General features: G+C 41.5%; 1 protein-coding gene across 1 annotated transcript in view; it reads right to left on the reverse strand.

The window, feature by feature from the left end:
* Window positions 1–1,347: 1,347 nt before the first annotated feature.
* LOC131203692 (zinc metalloproteinase-disintegrin-like NaMP) overlaps window positions 1,348–22,325 on the reverse strand; it is a 69,265-nt gene continuing 48,287 nt past the window's right edge. Inside the window, exons 16-25 of the mRNA XM_058194155.1 lie at window positions 18,572–18,728; window positions 16,875–16,955; window positions 16,282–16,360; window positions 12,713–12,815; window positions 11,482–11,578; window positions 9,769–9,837; window positions 8,644–8,691; window positions 6,149–6,217; window positions 4,409–4,480; window positions 1,348–3,138 (exon numbers count right to left, since the gene is read on the reverse strand). Of these exons, the coding sequence (XP_058050138.1) occupies window positions 3,118–3,138; window positions 4,409–4,480; window positions 6,149–6,217; window positions 8,644–8,691; window positions 9,769–9,837; window positions 11,482–11,578; window positions 12,713–12,815; window positions 16,282–16,360; window positions 16,875–16,955; window positions 18,572–18,728 (796 nt within the window). The 3' untranslated portion in view covers window positions 1,348–3,117. The remainder of the gene's footprint in view (window positions 3,139–4,408; window positions 4,481–6,148; window positions 6,218–8,643; window positions 8,692–9,768; window positions 9,838–11,481; window positions 11,579–12,712; window positions 12,816–16,281; window positions 16,361–16,874; window positions 16,956–18,571; window positions 18,729–22,325) is intronic.

A 22,325-nucleotide genomic window follows, 5' to 3' on the forward strand; every position in this document is an offset into this window, starting at 1 on the left:
TATGTGCAAGGTATAAGCAACTTAGACTGAGGGACATGTGCATTCAATCTTTGATTCATTTAGCTGACACTATTTTTCTCAACTTCTATTTCTTTGTAGTATATTAGAAATCCCGTAAGAATACTGAAAAATGCAAGTCACCAGTTGCAGCAATCATGGCAGCTCTCCATGTCAGTCCTCTCAAATTTCAATTTATTTTTTATTTATTTATTTATTAATCGTATTTATATACCGCCCTATCTCCCGAAGGACTCAGGGCGGTTCACAGGCAAATAAAAACACATAAATACAGATTAAAATAACAATTAAAAAACTTATTCTAAAAAGGCTGAATGTTTAAAAACAATATAAAAAATAAAACCCATTTAAAACCCATTTAAAACCAATAAATTTAAAATCTAATCCAGTCCTGCGCAGATGAATAAGTGTGTTTTAAGCTCGCGACGGAAGGTTCGGAGGTCCGGAAGTTGACGAAGTCCTGGGGGTAGTTCGTTCCAGAGGGTGGGAGCCCCCACAGAGAAGGCCCTTCCCCTGGGCGTCGCCAGACGACACTGCCTCGCTGACGGCACCCTGAGGAGTCCCTCTCTGTGAGAGCGCACGGGTCGGTGAGAGGTATTCTGTAGCAGTAGGCGGTCCCGTAAATAACCCGGCCCTATGCCATGGAGCGCTTTAAAGGTGGTTACCAAGACCTTGAAGCGCACCTGGAAGGCCACAGGTAGCCAGTGCAGGCTGCGCAGGATAGGTGTCATACGGGAGCCACAAGGGGCTCCCTCTATCACCCGCGCATCCGCATTCTGGACTAACTGCAGCCTCCGGATGCCCTTCAAGGGGAGCCCCATGTAGAGAGCATTGCAGTAATCCAGGCGAGACGTCACGAGGGCGTGAATGACCGTGCATAGGGCATCCCGGTCTAGAAAGGGGTGCAACTGGCGCACCAGGCGAACCTGGTAGAACGCTCTCCTGGAGACGGCCGTCAAATGATCTTCCAGAGACAGCCGTTCATCTAGGAGGACGCCTAAATTGCGCACCCTCTCCATCGGGGCCAATGACTCGCCTCCAACAGTCAGCCGTGGACTCAGCTGACTGTACCGGGATGCCGGCATCCACAGCCACTCTGTCTTGGAGGGATTGAGCTTGAGCCTGTTCAACTGACATTTCCTAAACATGTAAAGGTTGCCTCCGTTTCTTTGATACCTTTGCATCCCCTGTTGAGCAAAATGGACAATAAAAAGCACTGCAAAAGAGTAGCCTGGCGGTACCTCAAGGCATCATAATTCCGTCCCATTCTTGGTGTTTCTTGCAATAGGCAAAACAACATATAAAATCATGTAGATGTGGAGATGTGTATTGTTTTTTTTTTTGGCAGTGTTTTTTTTTTTTCATGTGCAAAATGAAGAAGGGAGGAGGAAGAAACATGAATGAAGTGAAAACTGAGCAAACAGTGTTACTTCCTCTTCCACACAAAAATACAATGGAAAATCACAGACAGGATCAGTCATTCAAAAGCTTAACAAACTCAGAAAGAGTTTTAGATGTGGCGGAGTTCAGAAGCGGCCTTATTTAAAACACAAAAAAAGAATTTTAAAAAATCGACAAAATTATATACTTTTGGTTCTGTTCCTTGACCTATTTTTTTCAAATCACATTACATCTTTTGGTCCCTATTGCACCTGTCCCGATATCTCCCTTAGTCTCACAGCTGACTTTTTCAAAGAGTAGCACATTTTTTTAAAAAAAGAACATTGCATTGCTTTCTGCAATCCTGCCTCCTAACCTTTCTCATCATTTTAATCCATGGACTATTTGGCTGCTTGATGAAAAGGTCCTTGAAAGATCTAAGCATTTAAATGCTTTTTTTAAAAATTGTAATGTAACAAAAAGTAAGTACTTAAAATGATCTCCAAGGAGATCTCAGATGCTCCTTGAATAATTGAATAATTAGCATTATTCAAATGCTAATAATGAATTCCTTCTACCATTTAGAGTTATTAGCTCTTCATGTCTGTTTCTATCTCTGTCTCTGTCACTTTCCTTTTAAATACTAAAGAACAAATGTCAGAACCTGCTGAATGGCACCCCTGAGCTAGAACCTTTAGAGTTATACTCAGGGGTATCCAGGGGGAGGGGAATCAAAAAGTCAAGATGAAAGCTGTAGCCATGCCATTAATGCCCTGCCTCTTTTAATGCACCTATGTAAAAAGGGGGGAGCTTCAATGGCATGATCAGAGCCATTATCTTGACCACTGGACTGCAAATGTCCTAGGTAAACTGGTCAAGGCTGACCAGAGACAAAAAGCACCAGGAATTCCACTTCTTTATCTCTCTTGTACTTTTTTTAAAGTATTCCTTTTCTCTCAAGCAACATCCAAAAAGGGTTAAATATCTCTACTAGAAGCCTGAGAGGATCGCTTGCCAATGGCTTTTGAAATTAAGCCAAAGGTTACATGTAGCCTTAGGGAAAAGGAGCAGAATCTGGTGAAAAAGGTTGGCAGAGCTAATATAATAGTACCTTGAAAAGTCCTTGAGCAATACACAATAGCCACTGGAGTTCCTAAGTCTCATCTCTGCTTCTTTGTTTGCACAGGTAGAGAGAAGGTTCAAAGAGATCTGCCTTCACTTATGTCAAAGAATCTGGTGGCATCATACAAGACTCAGTCATTTTGTACTCCAAGAGAATAAAGTGATTAATTCAGTAGGCAGGGACAGTTTCTGTTTCCACTTGCAGCAAGCATCAAAAAAATATTTCATTAGTTTTGATTTTGTCCACAATTGGCAGTGATGGATGTTTAAATCTCCTATGGAGGCATCATTTGCTTCTACGCAATCTTTTGGCTCGGTTCACAATTCACAATATCATCCCAACTCTGCTAGGATTTCCCCATTTGATATCCAAGGATATAATGGAGGAACGCTGAAGATCTTCCTATCAGTTCCCATCTTTACTACAGGGGATGCTGTCCCCAAAGTTTAAAAGACAGAGGAAGCCTTAGACTTGTGGAAAGAAGTCACCATCAGTTGTCCTTTGCAGATATGGAAACTGAGAAAATGGAAAAGGTCTTCTTGGAAATCAGAGAATCGGTATTATTTCTGATTCTTGTTTTGTTTCATACACTCAGATTATTTAGTGGGTTTCAGCGCCTGCAGACGATAGCAAACAGATATCGAAATCAAATGACTGAAAGCAAAACATTATAAATTAATTTAAGTCATCAGTCCTGAAGATGGAAAACAAACCAGAGTGGAATAGGGAAGGAGGCAATAAACAGGTAGGAATCTTGCAGATTTTACTCTAGTAGTCATTGCCAACTATAAGGGGTAGCATTCATCTCCGTTTCAAGGTCATGGAGCCAGTGCTGTCCAAAGACACTTCCATGGTCATGTGGCCAGCATGACTGTATGCTGAGGTGCATGGAATGCTGTTATTTTCCTACCAAAGTGGTACCTATTTATCTACTTGTATTGCATTTAAACTGCTAGGTTGGCAAGAGCTGGGCAAGGATGAGATATCACCGTATCGATTTCGAAACTGGGCTGCCAGCTTTCCAGCCAATAAGCCCAACATCTTAACCACCGAATCACTGTGCCACAATAAATAGGTAAAGACACTTCCAAAATAAGCTTTGCTTTTGTTGTTTTGATTTTTTTTCCTGAAAAAAATGTACTGTATGTTTATTGATTATGATAGCTTCAGACTGATCAAGTTGATGACCACGTGTTTTTTTTTGGGGGGGGGTGAACATCATTGGGAGAAGTTATACCCAACAGGGCCAATATACATCCATCCATCCATCCAAGTCTCCAGCATATTTTATTTTAGGAATTAACAGCCAAACAAAGAACTAGTATATATCTAGTTCCATTTATTCACAGATAACTTCTTCATCCCACAAAGGCAGTTTCTCTAAACTAAATTATTTGACCTCGGAAATGTTAGTTTAGATGGTGCAATTCCCTTTTGTACCGTTCTTGTCCATGATCCGTGTATCAAAGATCATACGTTGCCATTTCTTTCTTTTTTTTGTTTGTTTACATTTATATCCTGCCCTTCTCCGAAGACTCAGGGCGGCTTACAGTGTGTAAGGCAATAGTCTCATTCTATTTGTATATTTACAAAGTCAACTTATTGCCCCCCCAACAATCTGGGTCCTCATTTTACCTACCTTATAAAGGATGGAAGGCTGAGTCAACCTTGGACCTGGTGGGGCTTGAACCTGCAGTAATTGCAGGCTGCTGTGTTTTAATAACAGGCTTCTTATAGCCTTGAGCCACCACGGCCCGTATTTCTAATAATACGTTGCATTTTTCTACCCAAATGTAATCTTGAGAACAAACCATAACCTCTTGATCTTTCTACCTCTACCATCACTCTTTAACATCTTTTATCATTTTTTGTAAACCTGCCTCTTACCTGCGGTGGAGGGGGAGGGGGAGGTGGTTTAGACTGAAGTCGAGAAGAAGGAGCTGGATTCATGATTTTTGTCTGTAAGAGAAATGCCAGGTTATTTCTATTAAATATTAACCAGCCGTTTAATATATGTTGAGTATATTATTGCTGAACTGCCATTTGCAAACAGCCAAGAGTCCTTGGTTGATTCAGCAGTTTATAACTCTAACAAGTAAATGAAGAAGATGCAAAGAAATGTTTATATCGAATTACTCTTGCTCACTTACTTTACACTTGCCTGCACCAGGTTTGTATGGAGCGTTGAGGGTCATAGTTGAAAATTGAACTGATAAAGGGTCATTTTTTAGAATTTTTATGGGTAAAATAGAGAGCTTAAGTACCAATTTTGTTTCTTAATATTGCCCACCTATCCCCTCCTCCCCAAATGAAAGGGAGAGACAAGCATTTTGCTCCAGGACATTCTGAATAGAATTTGGCAGCTGCAATATAGATTCTGGAAGGCCATTTTTAATCTCCAGTTAACCCTTGGTGCACTCCTGGTCTAAAACTTGGGCTTGGTTGTAAAAAAAACCCAAAACCCAGCATCAAGGAGTACAGATGTTATTGTGATAAATAACATTTCAAGAAATGAGCCAGCTTCTGCCTAATGGCCATGTTCTGGCGCCATTCTTGGATAATTTATCTGCAAGAAACTTTGTAATCCAAGATCTTCAGAATATGTGTTTAAAGCAATTTAGCTGGTTACAAAGAGTGGAATTCACTGCTTGAAAGGCAATTCATGATGAAGGGTTAAAAGTTTTGCACCAAGATCGGATGGCTTCAGTTTTCCTATGGGAAGTTGTTTCTTTGAAAAAGGAACTTTCAAGAATAAAATCTGGAAAGTAAGTATTTCTGGGCCTCTTAAATTCTTACATGAAGGAAGGGAGTATTTTAATAATGGAACATATTCCAACCATTTCCCATTAAAACTGGAGTTTGGACAAAGCTTTTATGAGAATATTATCACTCTGTTACTGTACAAAAGAGCAAGAGCAGAACTGAAGGGTGGAGTTAAATGCATTATCAGTTCAAAGTCCTTGCATTGTCACAAGAGTCACAAGTCCAGACCACCCTGAATTCTGTTGACCCTTATCTAGTGCCAGTGTAGTGTTGACCATTAGTTGACTAGATTCTTGTGTATAGGTTTGAATAAATCTTCTATGCTCTAACTTCTTGAATGATCTTGTTTCTTTGTACTTGACGTTAATCACATTTAACGCCCCCCTCCAGTTCTCTGCTCCTACAGTTACTATCGTAGATTAACTGTCCTAGATAGATGGAGATTCAAGAATAAGGCCATAATGCAATTCAATTTATTAATGGCAATTCAATCTCCCTTTACAAAAGCATCAGACCTAGACTAGATATGCAACATTCCAAAGGCTTTGTGACCTATCTTGGCTTTAGGAAGAAAACTGAATTACTACTAACTCTGGTTGTATTCAACAAGCAATTTAAGCTACTATATGGTTAGGCACAATCCCTGGAGGGTCAGGTCCATTAAAAAAAAAATCCCCACCAGTTACCCACCAGTTGAAGTTTTTCTCCCAGTGCAGTTCTTTGCCTTATTTTTCATCCAGAAGTCCAGAAAAGTGAAAATGTCATACTGGCTAGAAGGAGTTACTATCACAAAGCCTCACCCTAACATCCTGCTATAAAGGAACAAAATATGTCGGAAGAGTGATGTTTAGGAAGCTGACATACCATAGTTGGATATATGGTGGATTTTGCCGTTGGAACAGGAGGTGGAGGGATATTTGGTTTCACAATGGGCTGAAATGAAAGAAAATTGGAAGGGGTGTTTTTTTTAGTTGCCTTTGCACACAGTAGTCAAGATGCTTTCAACGTCTATTGGAGATCACATTTCCTGTCAGGCTTAAAATCTGAGTCATCTGTCTGCAACCCAAATTAACCCTTATTCTCTTTCTCCACCAAATGTGCGGTTGTATGAACTCAAAATTCTCAGCATTTTCACAAAGCGAAAAAATTCCCCTGGTTCTCTGAGGAAAGCTCTGACAGAAAATTCAGATAGAAATCCACAACAAATTTGTTTATTATCATAGGATCATAGACTATATGAAATTGAATATAGAATAGAATGTATATGGAGTGTGGAGTGGTATGTGAGGGTGTCCTTGGGAGACAAGAGGAAGAGAAGCAGAGGAAGTAGCCTCCCAGTACCTTAACAATCAGGTGAAGAAACTTAGAAAGGACTCACCTTAATTTATTAGGTAATTAAAGTGGTGGTCGGAAGTTTGTGCTTTTAGAATTGTAAGATTTTATTAATTTAGCCTTACAATAAAGTAGAACAAGTTTCTTTCTTTCCTTCCTATTTTACCCAGGACGGATGACAGACAAGTCTATGGCCCTCCAACCCGTAGTTGAAAAACATTCATAATGGGGAGTTGCCATTGTTCTAATCAAATTATTCACTAATATTCATCCTCACTGTTCTTTCTTGTCATTTCAATTCACCGAGGCACGTTCCAATTTCTGTTTCAACAGACGGCAGGCCTATTTTCTCTAGCGCATGGCAGCCCTTTAAATATTGGCAAGTCTTTTGCCAATTTCGGGTGCTGAGTTCCTTACATTTTGTCACAAAGTGAACATCTCCACTTTCCCAGACCCTTCAACTTTTCAAAGGACAGAGAGTCCAGGCCTATCATCCTAGTAGATCTCCTACAAGATCGCCCTCTGTTGGAGTCACAAGGGAAAGGCACAAGGATGTTATCATGCCTGCCATATAGAGGCGCCAATGGGAGTTCAGTGTGCCATGCCATAAGAAATCCTTTCCCCAGTTAGAAGAAACTAAAGTATAAAAGAATCTGGTTGATTCTCAAGAAACTGTATCTAGTAGGATTATAGAGCTCTGCAGAAGTCATAGGGAATGGTCTTGAAGGATAGGAGGAAGGGGCTTGAAGAGAGACTTGAGCCTGTGTCAAGGAAATAATTGTAGGAGGAGGAGTCACCGCCTGGAGGTGGAGTCAAGAGAGGAATCAGCCTGGACTCCTAACATTCCCATAAACAGTCTAAGTCCAACCCCTCTTGAATTCTGTTAACTTTCATCTAGTGCCAGTTTAGTGCTGACCGTAAATTGACTAGATTCTTGTGTATGAGCATGAGCAATACATCAGCTTAGTTGGAACTTAACCTATGGTCCTGTTTTTTCACGTCTGGTAATAACTTAAGAAAACACCTCAGACAAGTTCCTCGCTATTTCACATGAAGATAAAATGAGGACGGAGAAAACACATTTAGACTTACAAGATTCTATTACTCTATTGCAAACTTGGCTCTTTTAAGACTTGTGGACTTCAACTCCCAGAGTTCCTCAGCCAGCTTTGTTGAAGTTGAAGTCCACAAGTCTTAAAAGAGCCAAGTTTGCAGACCCCTGCTCTATTGCAATAAAAATAGTCTTGGTAAAAATAGTATGTCATTGGTTTCTACTTTGTTGGGCTGACAAGTCCTTCAAACTGATTTCTTATATCACTCAATCCTTGCAACACTCTCCACAGTGTTTTTAAAATATGGTGCCCAAAACTGTACCTAACATGTTCAGCAAACAAGATTTAACCAGCCAGAATTCAGTGGAAGCATTACATCTGGGCACAATGCTTCCATTAATACAGCCCAGGAATGCCTTCAACTATTTTAGCCCCTGGATTGTCCTAGTCTATTTTTCCTTGGCAGGGTTGCAACAAAAACTGCTCAAGGGATGCATTCTCTATCATGAAATCACTTAAATGCCCTCTGACTACATATATCCCTTTGGGTATTGAAAAACTTCACTCATAATGACTGACCTGTCGTTGGTTATTTTCTTGAAATCTGCCTAATTCAAAACAGAATTAGAATGTTTTGAGATAATTGACATAATCCAGTAATTTGCATCTCCAATTGATTTGTTACCAGTTTATGAAAAAAAAAAATCTCTGCTAGAAATGCACTGTAGAAAATACTATGTTAATGGACGGTTTGGGAAATTGAAGCATAGTACTCCATATTAGCATTTGTAGATGAAGAACAGTTGATTTCTTGTCTTAAAAAAATACTCATCAGATCAGATTTTCACTTTTCTATACAGAATGAGGTATGATTACAGGGTGGGGTGAATTGTCAGTGTATTAGCAAAATCAGAGGGAATGTTTACCAGTATTCTGAAATTGTTAGATCAAATGGCCATTTATTTAGAAACTTACCATTCTGGCATTTTCATATTTGTGTCTTAATGGATCATCTGGGGTTTTCTGTTAATAATGAAATAGTATCAGTTTAATCAGCTGATTTCTCTAAGAATGTGTGTGAACTCCCTAATTTTGTAGAACTCCCTTAATGGTAGAATCATGATGTTCCTATATAACATTGGATATTATGCAGATTATCCCTACTCTATATAGGGATTTAGAGTGCAGAAAGGAAATAATAATTTAAATAATCAGAAACTACTTATTGTGTTTCAGAATAGTAGTATGGATTTTTCAACAATCAGGTTAAAAAGTGTGTAGATTATTTGTTCTTCATTTGCAACATTCTAGATCTTAAAGTTGCTAAATTTGGAAAAAAAATACCTATTTTTTAAAGTACAGTTACAATCTCTCTATATATCTGCTTATAAAGAAGTACATTGAGTCCAATGGGTACTGCACAGAGGTGGGTTTCAGCAGGTTCTGACCAGTTCTGGAGAACGGTAGCAGAAACTTTGAGTAGTTTGGAGAACTGGTAGTAAAAATTCTGACTGGCCCCGCCCCCATCTATTCTCTGCCTCCCAAGTCCCAGCTGATTGGGAGGAAATGGGAATTTTGCATTATTTTTCCCCCCGGAGTGGGGTGGGAATGGAGGTTTTACAGTATCCTTCCCCTGCCACGCCCAACAAGCCACGTCCAGCAAGCCATGCCACACCCCACAAACCACACCCACAGAACCGGTAGTAAAAAAAATTGAAACCCACCACTGGTACTGCAGCCAAATGAACATAATAAATTAGAGACAACATTTTCACATTTGTTTAAAATCCTTCACATTTGTCAAGTAACCATACTCACATATCACAATAAGCTATATTGTTCTAATCATAATATATTGTATGAGCCACAATGCTTAGTTTACACTAACCATAAACCATGATTGATAAACTACAATATTCTGATTCACACAACATGCTAACCTGAAATAAAATAAAACTTACTTGGCTCAATATAATATGCACGTTTACACCACTGACAAGACACAGCATATTTTATTTTATTTGTGAAATATATGTATTTTGTTTGTTAAAGACTGCTTTAGACTCATATGCAGGAATTGTTCCATTGAATTCTACTCACGACATGGACTTCTGGTGTACTTGCTTGGAATGGAATCGGGCAAGGGAGGAGAAATCGGGAAGAATTTATCTGAAAGGAAGAAACAGTCAGACTGTTTGAGCATATTGGTTTTAAAGCCAATATCTTCAAACACTCAGCCACATCAGTTAGAAGCCTTGTAGCTGCACTTCCATACATACATAATTCCGTTAATGTTAATCTTAATTGTTTTGTGTCGCTTTCTTGACCAACACATTCTATTGACTTTATTGTGCAAACAATAAGTTAGTTCAGTATTTATAGCAATTGTGTTATTTTTGTTTTTGAAAACAACAGAGAGTTGTGTTGCATCTCGAAAAATAACAGGTTGATTGACCTTGTCTTATAATATTTTTTTTTATTTGCATTTATATCCCACCCTTCTCCGAAGACTCAGGGCGGCTTACACTATGTTAGCAATAGTCTTCATTCTATTTGTATATTTATATACAAAGTGAACTTATTGCCCCCAACAATCTGGGTCCTCATTTTACCTACCTTATAAAGGATGGAAGGCTGGTGGGACTAGAACCTGCAGTAATTGCAAGCAGCTGTGCTAATAACACAGCTAATAATAATTAGCTGTGCTAATGTCTTAGCAGCCTGAGCCACCATAATCACGGCAATAGAAGCAATAACATGTTTCTATGTATAATGAATAAAGGAGGCAAGCATTTTGTCGGTGTGTTGATGAAAAGCTACCACATATAGCACAGTTTCAGCATCTTGTTTCTTGCTCTAGGCGTTGTCCATGGGGTAAAGAGCCTCTAAACCCATCCTGGTTCCCAAATTCCTTAAATTGCCACTGAGGAACCATTCTTCTTATGACCTATTATGGAGCCAATGGATGAAGCATTTCATAAAATTGCAGTGTTCTACTTTGCTCAGTTAGCCCACTTGACCTCTCACCCAGTGGTGAAATCTGAACCAGTTTACTACCAATTTGGTGGCTGTGCATGCACCAAATGTGCTCTTCATGCACGCATGTACAGCATGCACCAAATGCGAGGTGCACGTGTGTAGTGCACGCCAAAAGGAGGCATGGGAAGGAAGGTAAGCAGAATGGTGCGCGGGGTGTGTGTGATCAGCTGTGGCACGAGATCATCGGAGCCTTTTTTTTTACTTTTTTAAAAGCGGGCGAATAGGTAGTAAAAATGCTTTAAAAAGTAAAAAAAAAAAGCTCTGACGATCTCGTGCCACAGCTATGATCATTGTAACCTTTTTTTTTTACTTTTTAAATGCATTTTTTAACTACCTATTTGGGCGAATAGGCAGTAAAAATGCTTTTAAAAGGTTAAAAAAGGCTTGACAGTCACAGCAGTGGTGTGCGATCATCAGAGCCTTTTTTTAACCTTTTAAAAGCATTTTTTAAACCTATTCGGCCGAATAGGTTGTAAAAAATGCTTTTAAAAGGTTTTTAAAAAGGCTCCGATGATCACAGCTGAGCAGTGCGATCGTCAGAGCCTTTTTTTAACCTTTTAAAAGCATTTTTACAACCTATTCCTACCATTCAGGCGGGGAAAGCGAGCGAGCCAGAAAGAAATGGCAAGCGGGCAAGCAGGCGACCAGGCGATTGGGTGGGCATGGGCAGGGGGACCAGGGATTTTTGATACTGGTTCTCCAAACCACCCACCGCCATCGCTACCAGATCGGCCGATCCGGTCCAAACCGGGAGCATTTCACCCCTGCTCTCACCTCTCGATCATTGGACACTGGACCAAGATGCTGTTTCCTCTTCTGATCTGGACCAGAGAAAGGAGGATTTGTGGCTGCAGGTGCACTTTTGTGAATGCTGCCATAAAATAATAGAATATTATAGTTAGGATAGGATTCTGCACCATACCCAACATCAAAGTCAAGGTAACACTGGAAATACATTAAATGTCTCCCTTCCTTCCTTCCTTCCTTCCTTCCTTCCTTCCTTCCTTCCTTCCTTCCTTCCTTCCTCCCTCCCTCCCTCCCTTCCTCCCTCCCTTCCCCCTCTTGTTAACTAGTTACCTGAAAACTGCTGATATCCTAGAACTGTTTTGTTTTGTACATATACTATATTTCAGTTCATACTATAATTCCGTCAACATCTATTAACTCCAATGAGAGATTTCCTGAACTGAATATCCAGTTTTATACAGCTTTTTCCAAGTCAGTTTATGTTCAGCTTCTTCATTAATTTGGGAGAAACCCCCCCATCCCCACTGCTGTTTTTCTGGGACTCAGCAAATTGGTAATATCCCCACACTTAAAATAATAGAAAGCTAAATGAGGGAAATGACAAAAAAAGAAATAGAAATCCAGATAACACCAGAGTAAATGGAAAAGGGGAATGGGAGTGGGGGAGAAAGAAGATTATAAATATAAATGTACAATTATGAAATGACAGATTGGGTAAAATGGTAAAGAAACTGAAAAGAAAGTATATATTATTAGAGAATCAGAGTTGCTCGGATACCAAACAAGGGAAATATTATACAACAAAGAAGAAAGAAGGAAGAGAGGAATAGAGGGTATGATAGAGGAGGAGAGGGAGAGAGAGGAATGGAAGAAAGGGGAAGGAGAGGAAGATAGGATAGAGGACAAGAGTAGGAGAGAAGGTGAGAAAGGAGGGAAAGAGGGGAGGAGTGGAGAGAGGAAGGGAAAGGAGGAAGGAGGAAGGAGAGGAAGAGGAAGAAAGTAGGAGAGGCGAGGAGGGAGGGGAAAGAGGAGAAGAAGGTTTATTGTGAAAGGAAGGGAAAGAAAGGGTAGAAGAGCAACCCCAAATGTAATTAAAATGTTTTATCTTTGTGCTTTCTTCAGAAAAAATATGTATGATTATTTTATGGACAAGAGAATGTACATTTATGACATGTGTAAAAAAGAAAAAACTGAGCAAAAAAGAAGAAGGAGAAGGAGAAGGAGAAGGAGCTTGACTGAGAGCATTCCAAAGTTTCACCTCTCTCTTTGTTTCTTCTTTAAAATATAGCAGCCGAAGAGAACTGCCAGGAGGATGGCTATGGCTATTGAGACTACTACAGTTACAACAATGATGATGATATCTAAAAGAGAAAAAGAAAATGGTATGAATATAGTGGATGAAATCGCGGTGGAAACATAGAGATAATCCATTGAAAATTATATTGCTCCAAGCCCTGGCGTTTCTCACCCATGCAATAAGAGCCATTGTTGAGAATTGGCTAGAGCCATGATGGTGAATCTATGGCATGCGTCACCACCTGTTTTTCCAGGTTTTGTTGTGTGCATGCTCGTCCGATGTGCATGAGCACCAGCCAACTGCTCTCTTCCAGCATGCGAGCGCCGGAACTCAGAAGAGAGCAGCTAGCCAGTGCGCATGTGTGCTGAACCAGCTGTCCAACATGCATACGCATGATGGAATCCGGAAGAACTGCTGGTTGCCGCACACATGTGCACTGCTCTCTACTGGGTTCTGGTGCTCTGGCGCATGCACGCTCCAGTTTCAGTACTTGGTGCTGAAAAGATTAACCATCACTGGGCTAGAATGTATTAATTTATTCAACTATTTTAATTTAGGTGCTACCCAACTCTGAACCAACTCTGGGCAATTTAATTTAGGAAAACAAATGATATACAATAGACATGAATGACTTTAACTAGATATCATCATTCTTTAAGATTAACACAGTCTAACTCAAGGATGTCCAAACTTGGACCCTTGAAGAAAGGTGGACTTCAACTCCCAGAATTCCCTAGCCAGCAACTTGCTCATATTTATAGCTCATGCTGGCTGGGGAATTCTGGGAGTTGAAGTCCACCATTCTTCAAAGGGCCAAATTTGGACACCCTTGGTGTAACTCAACATGCAGCAGACTTGGTGTCAGTCTGCTGCATATATGCATCTACCCACTATGAAGATGTAGCACCACCACAAAGCCAAACAACAGCTATGCAGCTCACCAGCTCAAATCCCCCTGCAACACAGACTAAATTGAGCACAACCAAGCCCCCACCCAAACAGGACACACCCCCAGCCAATCAGAGCACAAAAAAACCTCCATCCAATCAGAGCACAGCCAAGCTCCCACCCAATCAGTTCAAACCCCCACTAGCAGTTAAAAGGAAGAAACAGCTGCGATCACACATTGCTCCCAGAAGCACGAAGCTGAAGCCTGAAGATGACGAATGAGACTTCGTCGAAACGTTGCCAAGACATTTCCAATTTTACACGGGAGAAAACCCGAACAACCAAAGACCTACATACAAACACCCGTGAAAACCTCAGAAAACATACATACATACATACATACATACATACATACATACATACATACATTTATTTATTTATTTATTTATTTATTAATTAGATTTCTAGACCGCCCTTCTCCCGAAGGACTCAGGGCGGTGTACAGCCTTATTAAAACACATAGGTACACAATAAATTTAAAATACATTTAAAATGAAATATTTAACCGGCCAATTTAAAACTAAAAACGGTCAAACGACCGATATAAAACCCTAAACTATAAAATCACCATTAAAAACCCATAACTTAAAAAACTAACCCAGTCCAGCGCAGATAAATAAGTAAGTTTTGAGCTCGCGGCGAAATATATATTCTATTATGTGGGTCTTGGTATATCACAGAAGCATAAAGCCGAAAGCACCAGCCTGAAGATGATGAGTGAGACCTCGTCGAAATGTCGCCAAGACACTCTCAACCTTACATGGGAAAAGACCCGAATATGCCAAGACCTACATACCTATACCCGTGAAAACCCTACGAACACAAATATTCTATTATATATATACCGTATATACTCGAATATAAGCCGATCCGAGTATAAGCCGAGGTCCCCAATTTTACCCCAAAAAACTGGGGTAAACTGGGGACTCGAGTATAAGCCGAGGGAGGGAAATGAGGCAGCTACCGGTCAGGGAAAGCCTCCCTCCCTCAGCCGAGAAGGCTGGCGGCTCCCCCGCCCCGCCCTCTCACTGCACCGGCAGGGCTTCCCCGCGCTAATGCAAAAGCCCGCCAAGTTTGCACCATCCGGTATAATGTGAAAAAAAGAAGAAAAAAAAAACTCAAGTATAAGCCGTATATACTCGAGTATAAGCCGAGGGGACGTTTTTCAGCACAAAAAACGTGCTGAAAAACTCGGCTTATACTCGAGTATATACGGTATTTATATATTCTATTTTAAAAATACGAGTTCCAGGTATATTTCTAAAATAAAAAAACAGACATTCTGCGAGCTTCGGAACTGAAATAATTAAAATTTTATTCTACTATTCTACTAGCTGGCATGTAATGGCATTATATGCCCTATAATGGCATATAAAGGCAAAGTTCTCTGCAATGGTAATTTAATGCTCTGATGATGTCAGCAGACGGCTGATGAAAGCTTAGTTGAATAAAATTTTAATTATTTCAGTTCCGGACTCGCAGTATATATTGCGAGCAATATATATTGTTTTACAGATATAGATATATTTATTTTTATTTTATTTATTTATTTAATCATATTTATATACCGCCCTATCTCCCAAGGGACTCAGGGCGGTTTACAGGCACTAAAAACAGATAAATAGAATATAAATACAATATAAAACATTTAAAAAACTTATTCTAAAGCCCGTCCAATTAAAAATAGAAATAAAACCCAATTTAAAACCCAAAATTTAAAATCTAGCTCAGTCCTGCACAATTAAATAAGTATGTTTTAAGCCCGCGGCGGAAGGTCCGAAGGTCCGAAAGCTGACGAAGTCCGGGGGGTAGATCGTTCCAGAGGGTGGGAGCCCCCACAGAGAAGGCCCTTCCCCTGGGCGTCGCCAGACGACATTGCCTCGCTGACGGCACCCTGAGAGCGCACGGGACGGTGGGAGGTATTCGGTCGCAGTAGGCGGTCCCGTAAATAACCCGGCCCAATGCCATGGAGCGCTTTAAAGGTGGTCACCAAAACCTTGAAGCGCACCCAGAAGGCCACAGGAAGCCAGTGCAGTCTGCGCAGGATAGGTGTCATATGGGAGCCACGAGGGGCTCCATCTATCACCCGCGCAGCTGCATTCTGGACTAACTGTAGCCTCCGGATGCCCCTCAAGGGGAGCCCCATGTAGAGAGCATTGCAGTAATCCAGGCGAGACGTCACGAGTGCGTGAGTAACCGTGGATAGGGCATCCCAGTCCAGAAAGGGGCGCAACTGGCGTACCAGGCGAACCTGGTAGAACGCTCTCCTGGAGACGGCCATCAAATGCTCTTCTAGAGACAGCCGTTCATCCAGGAGGACGCCTAAGTTGCGGACCCTCTCCATCGGGGCCAATGACTCGCCACCGATGTTCAGCCGCGGATTTAGCTGACTGTACCGGGATGCCGGCATCCACAGCCACTCTGTCTTGACGGGATTGAGCTTGAGCCTGTTTCTCCCCATCCAAACCCGTACGGCCTCCAGACACCGGGACAGCACTTCGATAGCTTCGTTGGGGTGGTTCGGTGTAGAAAAGTACAGCTGAGTATCATCCGCATACAGGTGCCCTCCTGAATTAACTCACATTTATTTCCGGTGGAGTCATCACAGTAAGGAGGTGTTGATCCTTCTTTGCATTGGCACTGCAGTTCATGGTCACATTCCTAGGATAGCAAAGACCAGTATTAATCTTTGAAACAAATACAAGGAAAAAGTAGTCAACATTTCTCTTACACTTTTATGAAGTCTGAAGAAAGCAGAAAATACTGAACCATAAAATTGAAACTAAAACTGAGCCATGGTGGCGCAGTGGTTAGAGTGCAGTACTGCAGGCTACTTCCGCTGACTGCCGGCTGCCTGCAATTTGGCAGCTCAAATCCCACCAGGCTCAAGGTTGACTCAGCCTCCCATCCTTCCGAGGTGGGTAAAATGAGGACCCAGATGAACCAGTTGCCAAGCATCCAAGCATGACCATAGGGACGCTGCAATGGTCATAAGTGTGAACAACAGTCATAAATCACTTTTTTTTCATTCCTGTTATAGCTTTGGGTGGTCACTAAATGAACTGCTGAAAATCAAGGATTACCTGTAAGCTTTCTATAGGCCAAGCCCAAAGCAGAACAGTCTTAAAGAGCGTGGAGAATACTTTAGCCAGAATATAAAATACAAAATGCTTACCGAGTGTCCTGTGCATTTGTGGGAACAGTTGGTCGATCTGTAGGCTGTTTCTATCTCAACACACTGCCCGTTGTTGCAGACCTGAAAGTCAAAGTAAAAGATTATGAATAGAATAAGACAGCAGTTTCCTACACATCTAAACTCTGTCATTCTCTAGAACATGTCCCACAGGTGGCACATATCGGTGGGCACGCAAGTGTTGCTCTAGCTTAGCTCCAGTGTGCATGTGTTGATTTTTGGGCCTTCTGGGCCCACCAGAAGTCTAGAAACAGGCTGTTTCTGGCCTCCGGAGGGCCTCCAGGTGGGTGGGAAAGGCTGTTTTCGCCCTCCCCAGGCTCCAAGAAAGTCTCTAGAGCCTGTGGAGGATGCAAAACGGGCCTACCAGGCCCACTGTGCCATCACATGCCAAATATGGGGAGAGTGCGGTGGGGTCACGGGTGCACCGCTGGTGGGGGGGGAATTATGGGTGCAGGCATGTGTATGCACAACCAACCCCCTGTGCTCCCCACTCTTTTGGCAAAAAGGTTAGCTGTCACTGCTCTAGAACAAAACCAGGATATTCAATAAATTTCTTCCAAGTTCTACACTGTGTAAAAAGACAGGTGTGTGTGTGTATGTGATTCCTGATCCTTTGGAATCTAAGCTTTGGGATTGCTTCAGCACTTCAAAGTGGCTTCACTGAATTGGTGTCCTTTAGGTCAGGGATCTCCAATCTTGGCAACTTTAAGACTTGTGGACTTCAACTCCCAGAGTTCCTACAGCCAGCTTTGAGGGGTCTCCAACCTTGGCAACTTTAAGACTTGTGGTGCTGGCTGAGGAATTCTGGGAGTTGCAGTCCACAAGTCTTAAAGTCGCCAAGGTTGGAAACCCCTGTTTTAGCTCACAACCAGTTCAGTGGTGGGTTTCTACTTGTTCACCCCAGTTCAGGTGAACCGGTAGTTGCGGTGGCAGGAGGCTCCGCCCATCCACCCGGACATCTTCATGGATGCTCTGTGCATGTGCAGAAGGTTCTGCGCATGCACAGAAGCATCACACACGAGTGAAGCAAGCACATGCATGCAGTCCCGATTCTGAACCAGTAGCGAAGGTAAGTGGAACCCACTATAGAACCAGTTCTACCCCTGATTTTCTCATCTCTTTTCTCTCTTCCACCTTCCCTATGGAGATACCTATAAGACTGTCTCTGTCCAGAAGGTGTTGCAAAGAACAATCACAAGGCTCTGAGAAGGCCAGGCATTTTTTTTTCTTAGAAGAACAAAACAGCCCTGGACATTCACCGGAGAAGCCTTGGTGGTGCAGTGGTTAGAATACAGTATTGCAAGCTAACTCTGCCCACAGCCTGGAGTTAGATCCTGGTGGGATTCAAGGTTGACTCAATTTTCCATCCTTCCAAGATCAGTAAAATGAGAACCTAGATTGTTGGGGGCAATATGCTGACATTCTAAAGTGCTTAAAACTACCATGGGCTGATATATACGCCCAAGTGCTATTGCTAATGCTGATTTGTTGTCTGCAGGAAAAACAAAATAATAAAAACAAGAAGGCTAGATGGATTTTTTTTTTCCTTCTACAGAGATTCACTGTAGTATGCAAAATCTAAACCAGCTTTCAGCAAGATCCATTGCAAAATTATTTTATTGCTAACCCCTTGCAATCAGACCTTTCAGCACACCGATTAGATGTAATCTTTGACTAACCATTCCTTCTTCACATTTTGTTCCAGGATCAACCATTCCAACATCTATTTCCTTTCCTTTTGCAAAACTGGCTCTGCATGATCCAAATTCCACCAGGCTTCCACCTACGGGCATCTCTTTACCACCTACGCAATATAGCTTGCCACACTTTATAGACCTGAAAAGGAAATAACCAATTCTTTTTAACGAACAAGAGTAGAGTAGAGTAGAGTAGAGTAGAATAGAATAGAATAGAATAGAATAGAATAGAATAGAATAGAATAGAAATAAGGACTAGACTAGACTAGACTAGACTAGACTAGACTAGACTAGACTAGACTTGGCTAGGCTAGGCTAGAAATAAGGACTAGACTAGACTAGACTAGACTAGACTAGACTAGACTAGACTAGACTAGAAAAGAAAAGAAAAGAAAAGAAAAGAAAAGAAAAGAAAAGAAATAAGGACTAGACTAGACTAGACTAGATTAGACTAGATTAGGCTAGGCTAGGCTAGACTAGACTAGATTAGAACAGAATAGAATAGAATTCTTTATTGGCCAAGTGTGATTGGACATACAAGGAATTTGTCTTTGGTGTATGTGCTCTCAGGGTACATAAAGGAAAAATAAAATACATTCATCAAGAATCATAAGGTACAACACTTAGTGATAGTCAAGGTTACTAATAAGCTATCAAATCGTACTAGGAAACAAATAAAAACAATATAAATTGAAAGATACAATGGTTTCATGTTCCTTTGCTCATTTGCAAACATAAACTGGATTCTTGGATTAATGCTATTTTAAATTAGAGTGGGACAACCAGAGATTTGCTCAGCATCAAAATGAACTTGGTTGCATTTAAGAGATAATTTAAAAAAAAAAATCTCAAGAAGTGTTTCCAGGTTTTGGGGATAAAAAATAGAGAAACACAGTTTCTGTATCTCTAATGAGTTTGTGTGGATTCCCTGTTTTTGAGGGTGAAGGTAGTTTGAGTCAGAAAGTATTTTCTCAGAGCAGGTGATGCATCTGTTATCCACCTGGCAAACTCTTAAAGCAGATTCAAGAGGGCTTGATTTTTCCAGACCTCTAGTTTAACATTCCCATAATCTGTGACTAGTGGATGACAGGGAATGATGTGACCAGTAGTGGGATTCAAAAAGTTTTTACTACCAGTTTTCTGGGCGTAGCTTGGTTGGTGTGGCATGGCTTGGTGGCCGTAGCAGGGAAAGAATACTGTAAAATCTCCATTCCCACCCCACTCCAGGGGAAGGATACTGTAAAATCCCCATTTCCTCCAGATCAGCTGGTACTCGGGAGGCAGAGAATAGATGGGAGCGGAGTTAGTCAGAGGTGGTATTTACCGGTTCTCTGAGCTACTCAAAATTTCCACTACCAGTTCTCCAGAACTGGTCAGAACCTGCTGAAACCCACCTCTGACCCTATACCAGTGATGGCTAACCTTTCTGGACTGAGTGCCCAAAGTGCGCACGAACCCCAAAATGCAATGCGCGTACGGCTCCCTGCATGCGCCCCACCTCCCTGTGCATGCATGTGTGCTGCCTCCTCACGCACATGCACACCATGCATGACAGAGACCCAAAGATCAGCTGGCCGGCAGGAGGCACACAAACTTGTGCAGCACAGCACAGAACTGGGGCAATGGCTTGTGTGCCATCAGAGAGGGTGCTGTGTGCCACCTCTGGCACACGTGCCATAAGTTCGCCATCATGGCCCCAAACCATTCCAAACAAATGGCTGTTAAAGGTAAAGGTTCCCCTCGCACGTATGTGCTAGTTGTTCCCGACTCTAGGGGGCAGTGCTCATCTCCGTTTCAAAGCCAAAGAGCCAGCGCTGTCCAAAGACGTCTCCTTGGTCATGTAGCTGACATGACTCAATGCCAAAGGCGCATGGAACGCTGTTCCCTTCCCACTAAGATGGTCCCTATTTTTCTACTTGCATTTTTTACGTGCTTTCAAACTGCTAGGTTGGCAGAAGCAGGGACAAGTCACGGGAGCTCACCCCATTACATGGCACTAGGGATTCGAACCGCTGAACTGCTGCCCTTTCGATCGATAAGCTCAGCGTCTTAGCCACTAAGCCACCGCGTCCCTGTTAAATGGCTGTTAATCCTATTGTAAAAACCTCCAGTGATGGAGCACCAACAGCTTCTGAACTGAAGCCATTGCACTGATCAATTGTTCACACTGTCAGGAAATTTCTCCTTAGTTCTAAACTGGATCTTTGCTTGATAAGTTTCTATCCATTACTTTTTGTCTTGCCTTCAAGTGCTTTAGAGACTGGTTGTTCCCCTTTTCTTTGTTTGTTTTTTTTTATAAAAAAGTTTTATTTTTACATTCATATCCAACAACTCATCCAATGTAGAGTCATATACAATTAGTCGGGCTTGCCCAGTCACCACCCCCTCCTTTTAGCTCTCTTCCATCTTCTACCTTCTTCTACTTTCCAGACCTTCCTCCCCTTCTCTTATCTATGTCCTCTCCTCCCTCCACCCTACACCTTCCTTCTCCCTCTTCTACCCCTCTTCCTTCCTCTTCTCCCTCTTCTACCCCTCTTCTCCTCTTTCCTACCTCCTATTCTCTCCTCTTTTCTCCCTCCCCACCATTCTAAAATGGTAACTGGGCAGACCCGACCCTACATTAATTATATTTATACATCTTCAATAATCCCTGTACATTAACCATCACTCCATCCTCTACCCTCAACCCACCCCAATTCCCCTCCCCCTTACCCCCGCCCCCCCGACTTCCCAGAACAAAATGCAGGGTATCAAAACTAACAATCATAATCCAAAATAAATCCTAAATTATAATCTCTAGTCACTCTACACATAATCACACTCTCAATTCCCCTCTCCTTCAAAAATATATCTTTCCCCTTTTCTTTGTGACAGCCTCTTAAATATTGTAGGACTACTATTTGTGTCACCCTAGTCCTTCTCTTCATTAGACATGTCCAGATCTTACAACTGTTAAAAATGGCCATTATTCCATTTCAATTTCAAATAAATTAGAACAAGAAAGAAATTAAAAATGTAAATAAGAACTGCCCTTGTTTTAGTAGGAAAAAATGGTACAGGGTCTAAACCAGTGGTAGTCAACCTGGTCCCTACTGCCCACTAGTGGGCGTTCCAGCTTTCATGGTGGGTGGTAGGGGTTTTGTCCAATAGTGAAGCACTTTCCTTTTTTTTAATTTAATTGACTTTTTAAACAATTTTTATAGCATTAGAAACATTTTCATTAGGTTTTCATAAAATTCCCATGACAATTTAAATTTCTGAAAATATACTATTTGTATCGCCCGCGCATAAGTTTAGTTCATGTTACGTAAGTGAAACTAAATGGCGCTGTAGCGTGACCGCAAACAAAAGAGCCTCATCTCAGAATAGCTCGCGCATCTCCCCCGGAACCAGTAGGCGGTTAGAAAATTTTATTACTAACAGAGATACAAAAGTGGGCAGTAGGTCTAAAAAGGTTGACTACCCCTGGTCTAAACTGTTTAAGAGGCAGAATCTGTATTACACACACCACTAAACGATATTGTGGCTCATTCTTTGTTTTGGGTTCAACTTGTGGTGCAAATCTAGCCATTGTGGTTTCTAAATTGCACTTCAGCCAACCAGGGCTTATCAAAAAAATATTGCAAAATGAGTTATTGCTGGGTGGTGTCAGGACGGAAAGAATTGCTGACTGTGTGGTAGTCCTTGACTTAGGACCACATCTGGGTCCAGAACTTCCATTGCTAAACAAAACAGT

This window comes from Ahaetulla prasina, chromosome 9 (assembly GCF_028640845.1).
Source record: "Ahaetulla prasina isolate Xishuangbanna chromosome 9, ASM2864084v1, whole genome shotgun sequence".
Lineage (NCBI taxonomy): Eukaryota > Metazoa > Chordata > Lepidosauria > Squamata > Colubridae > Ahaetulla > Ahaetulla prasina.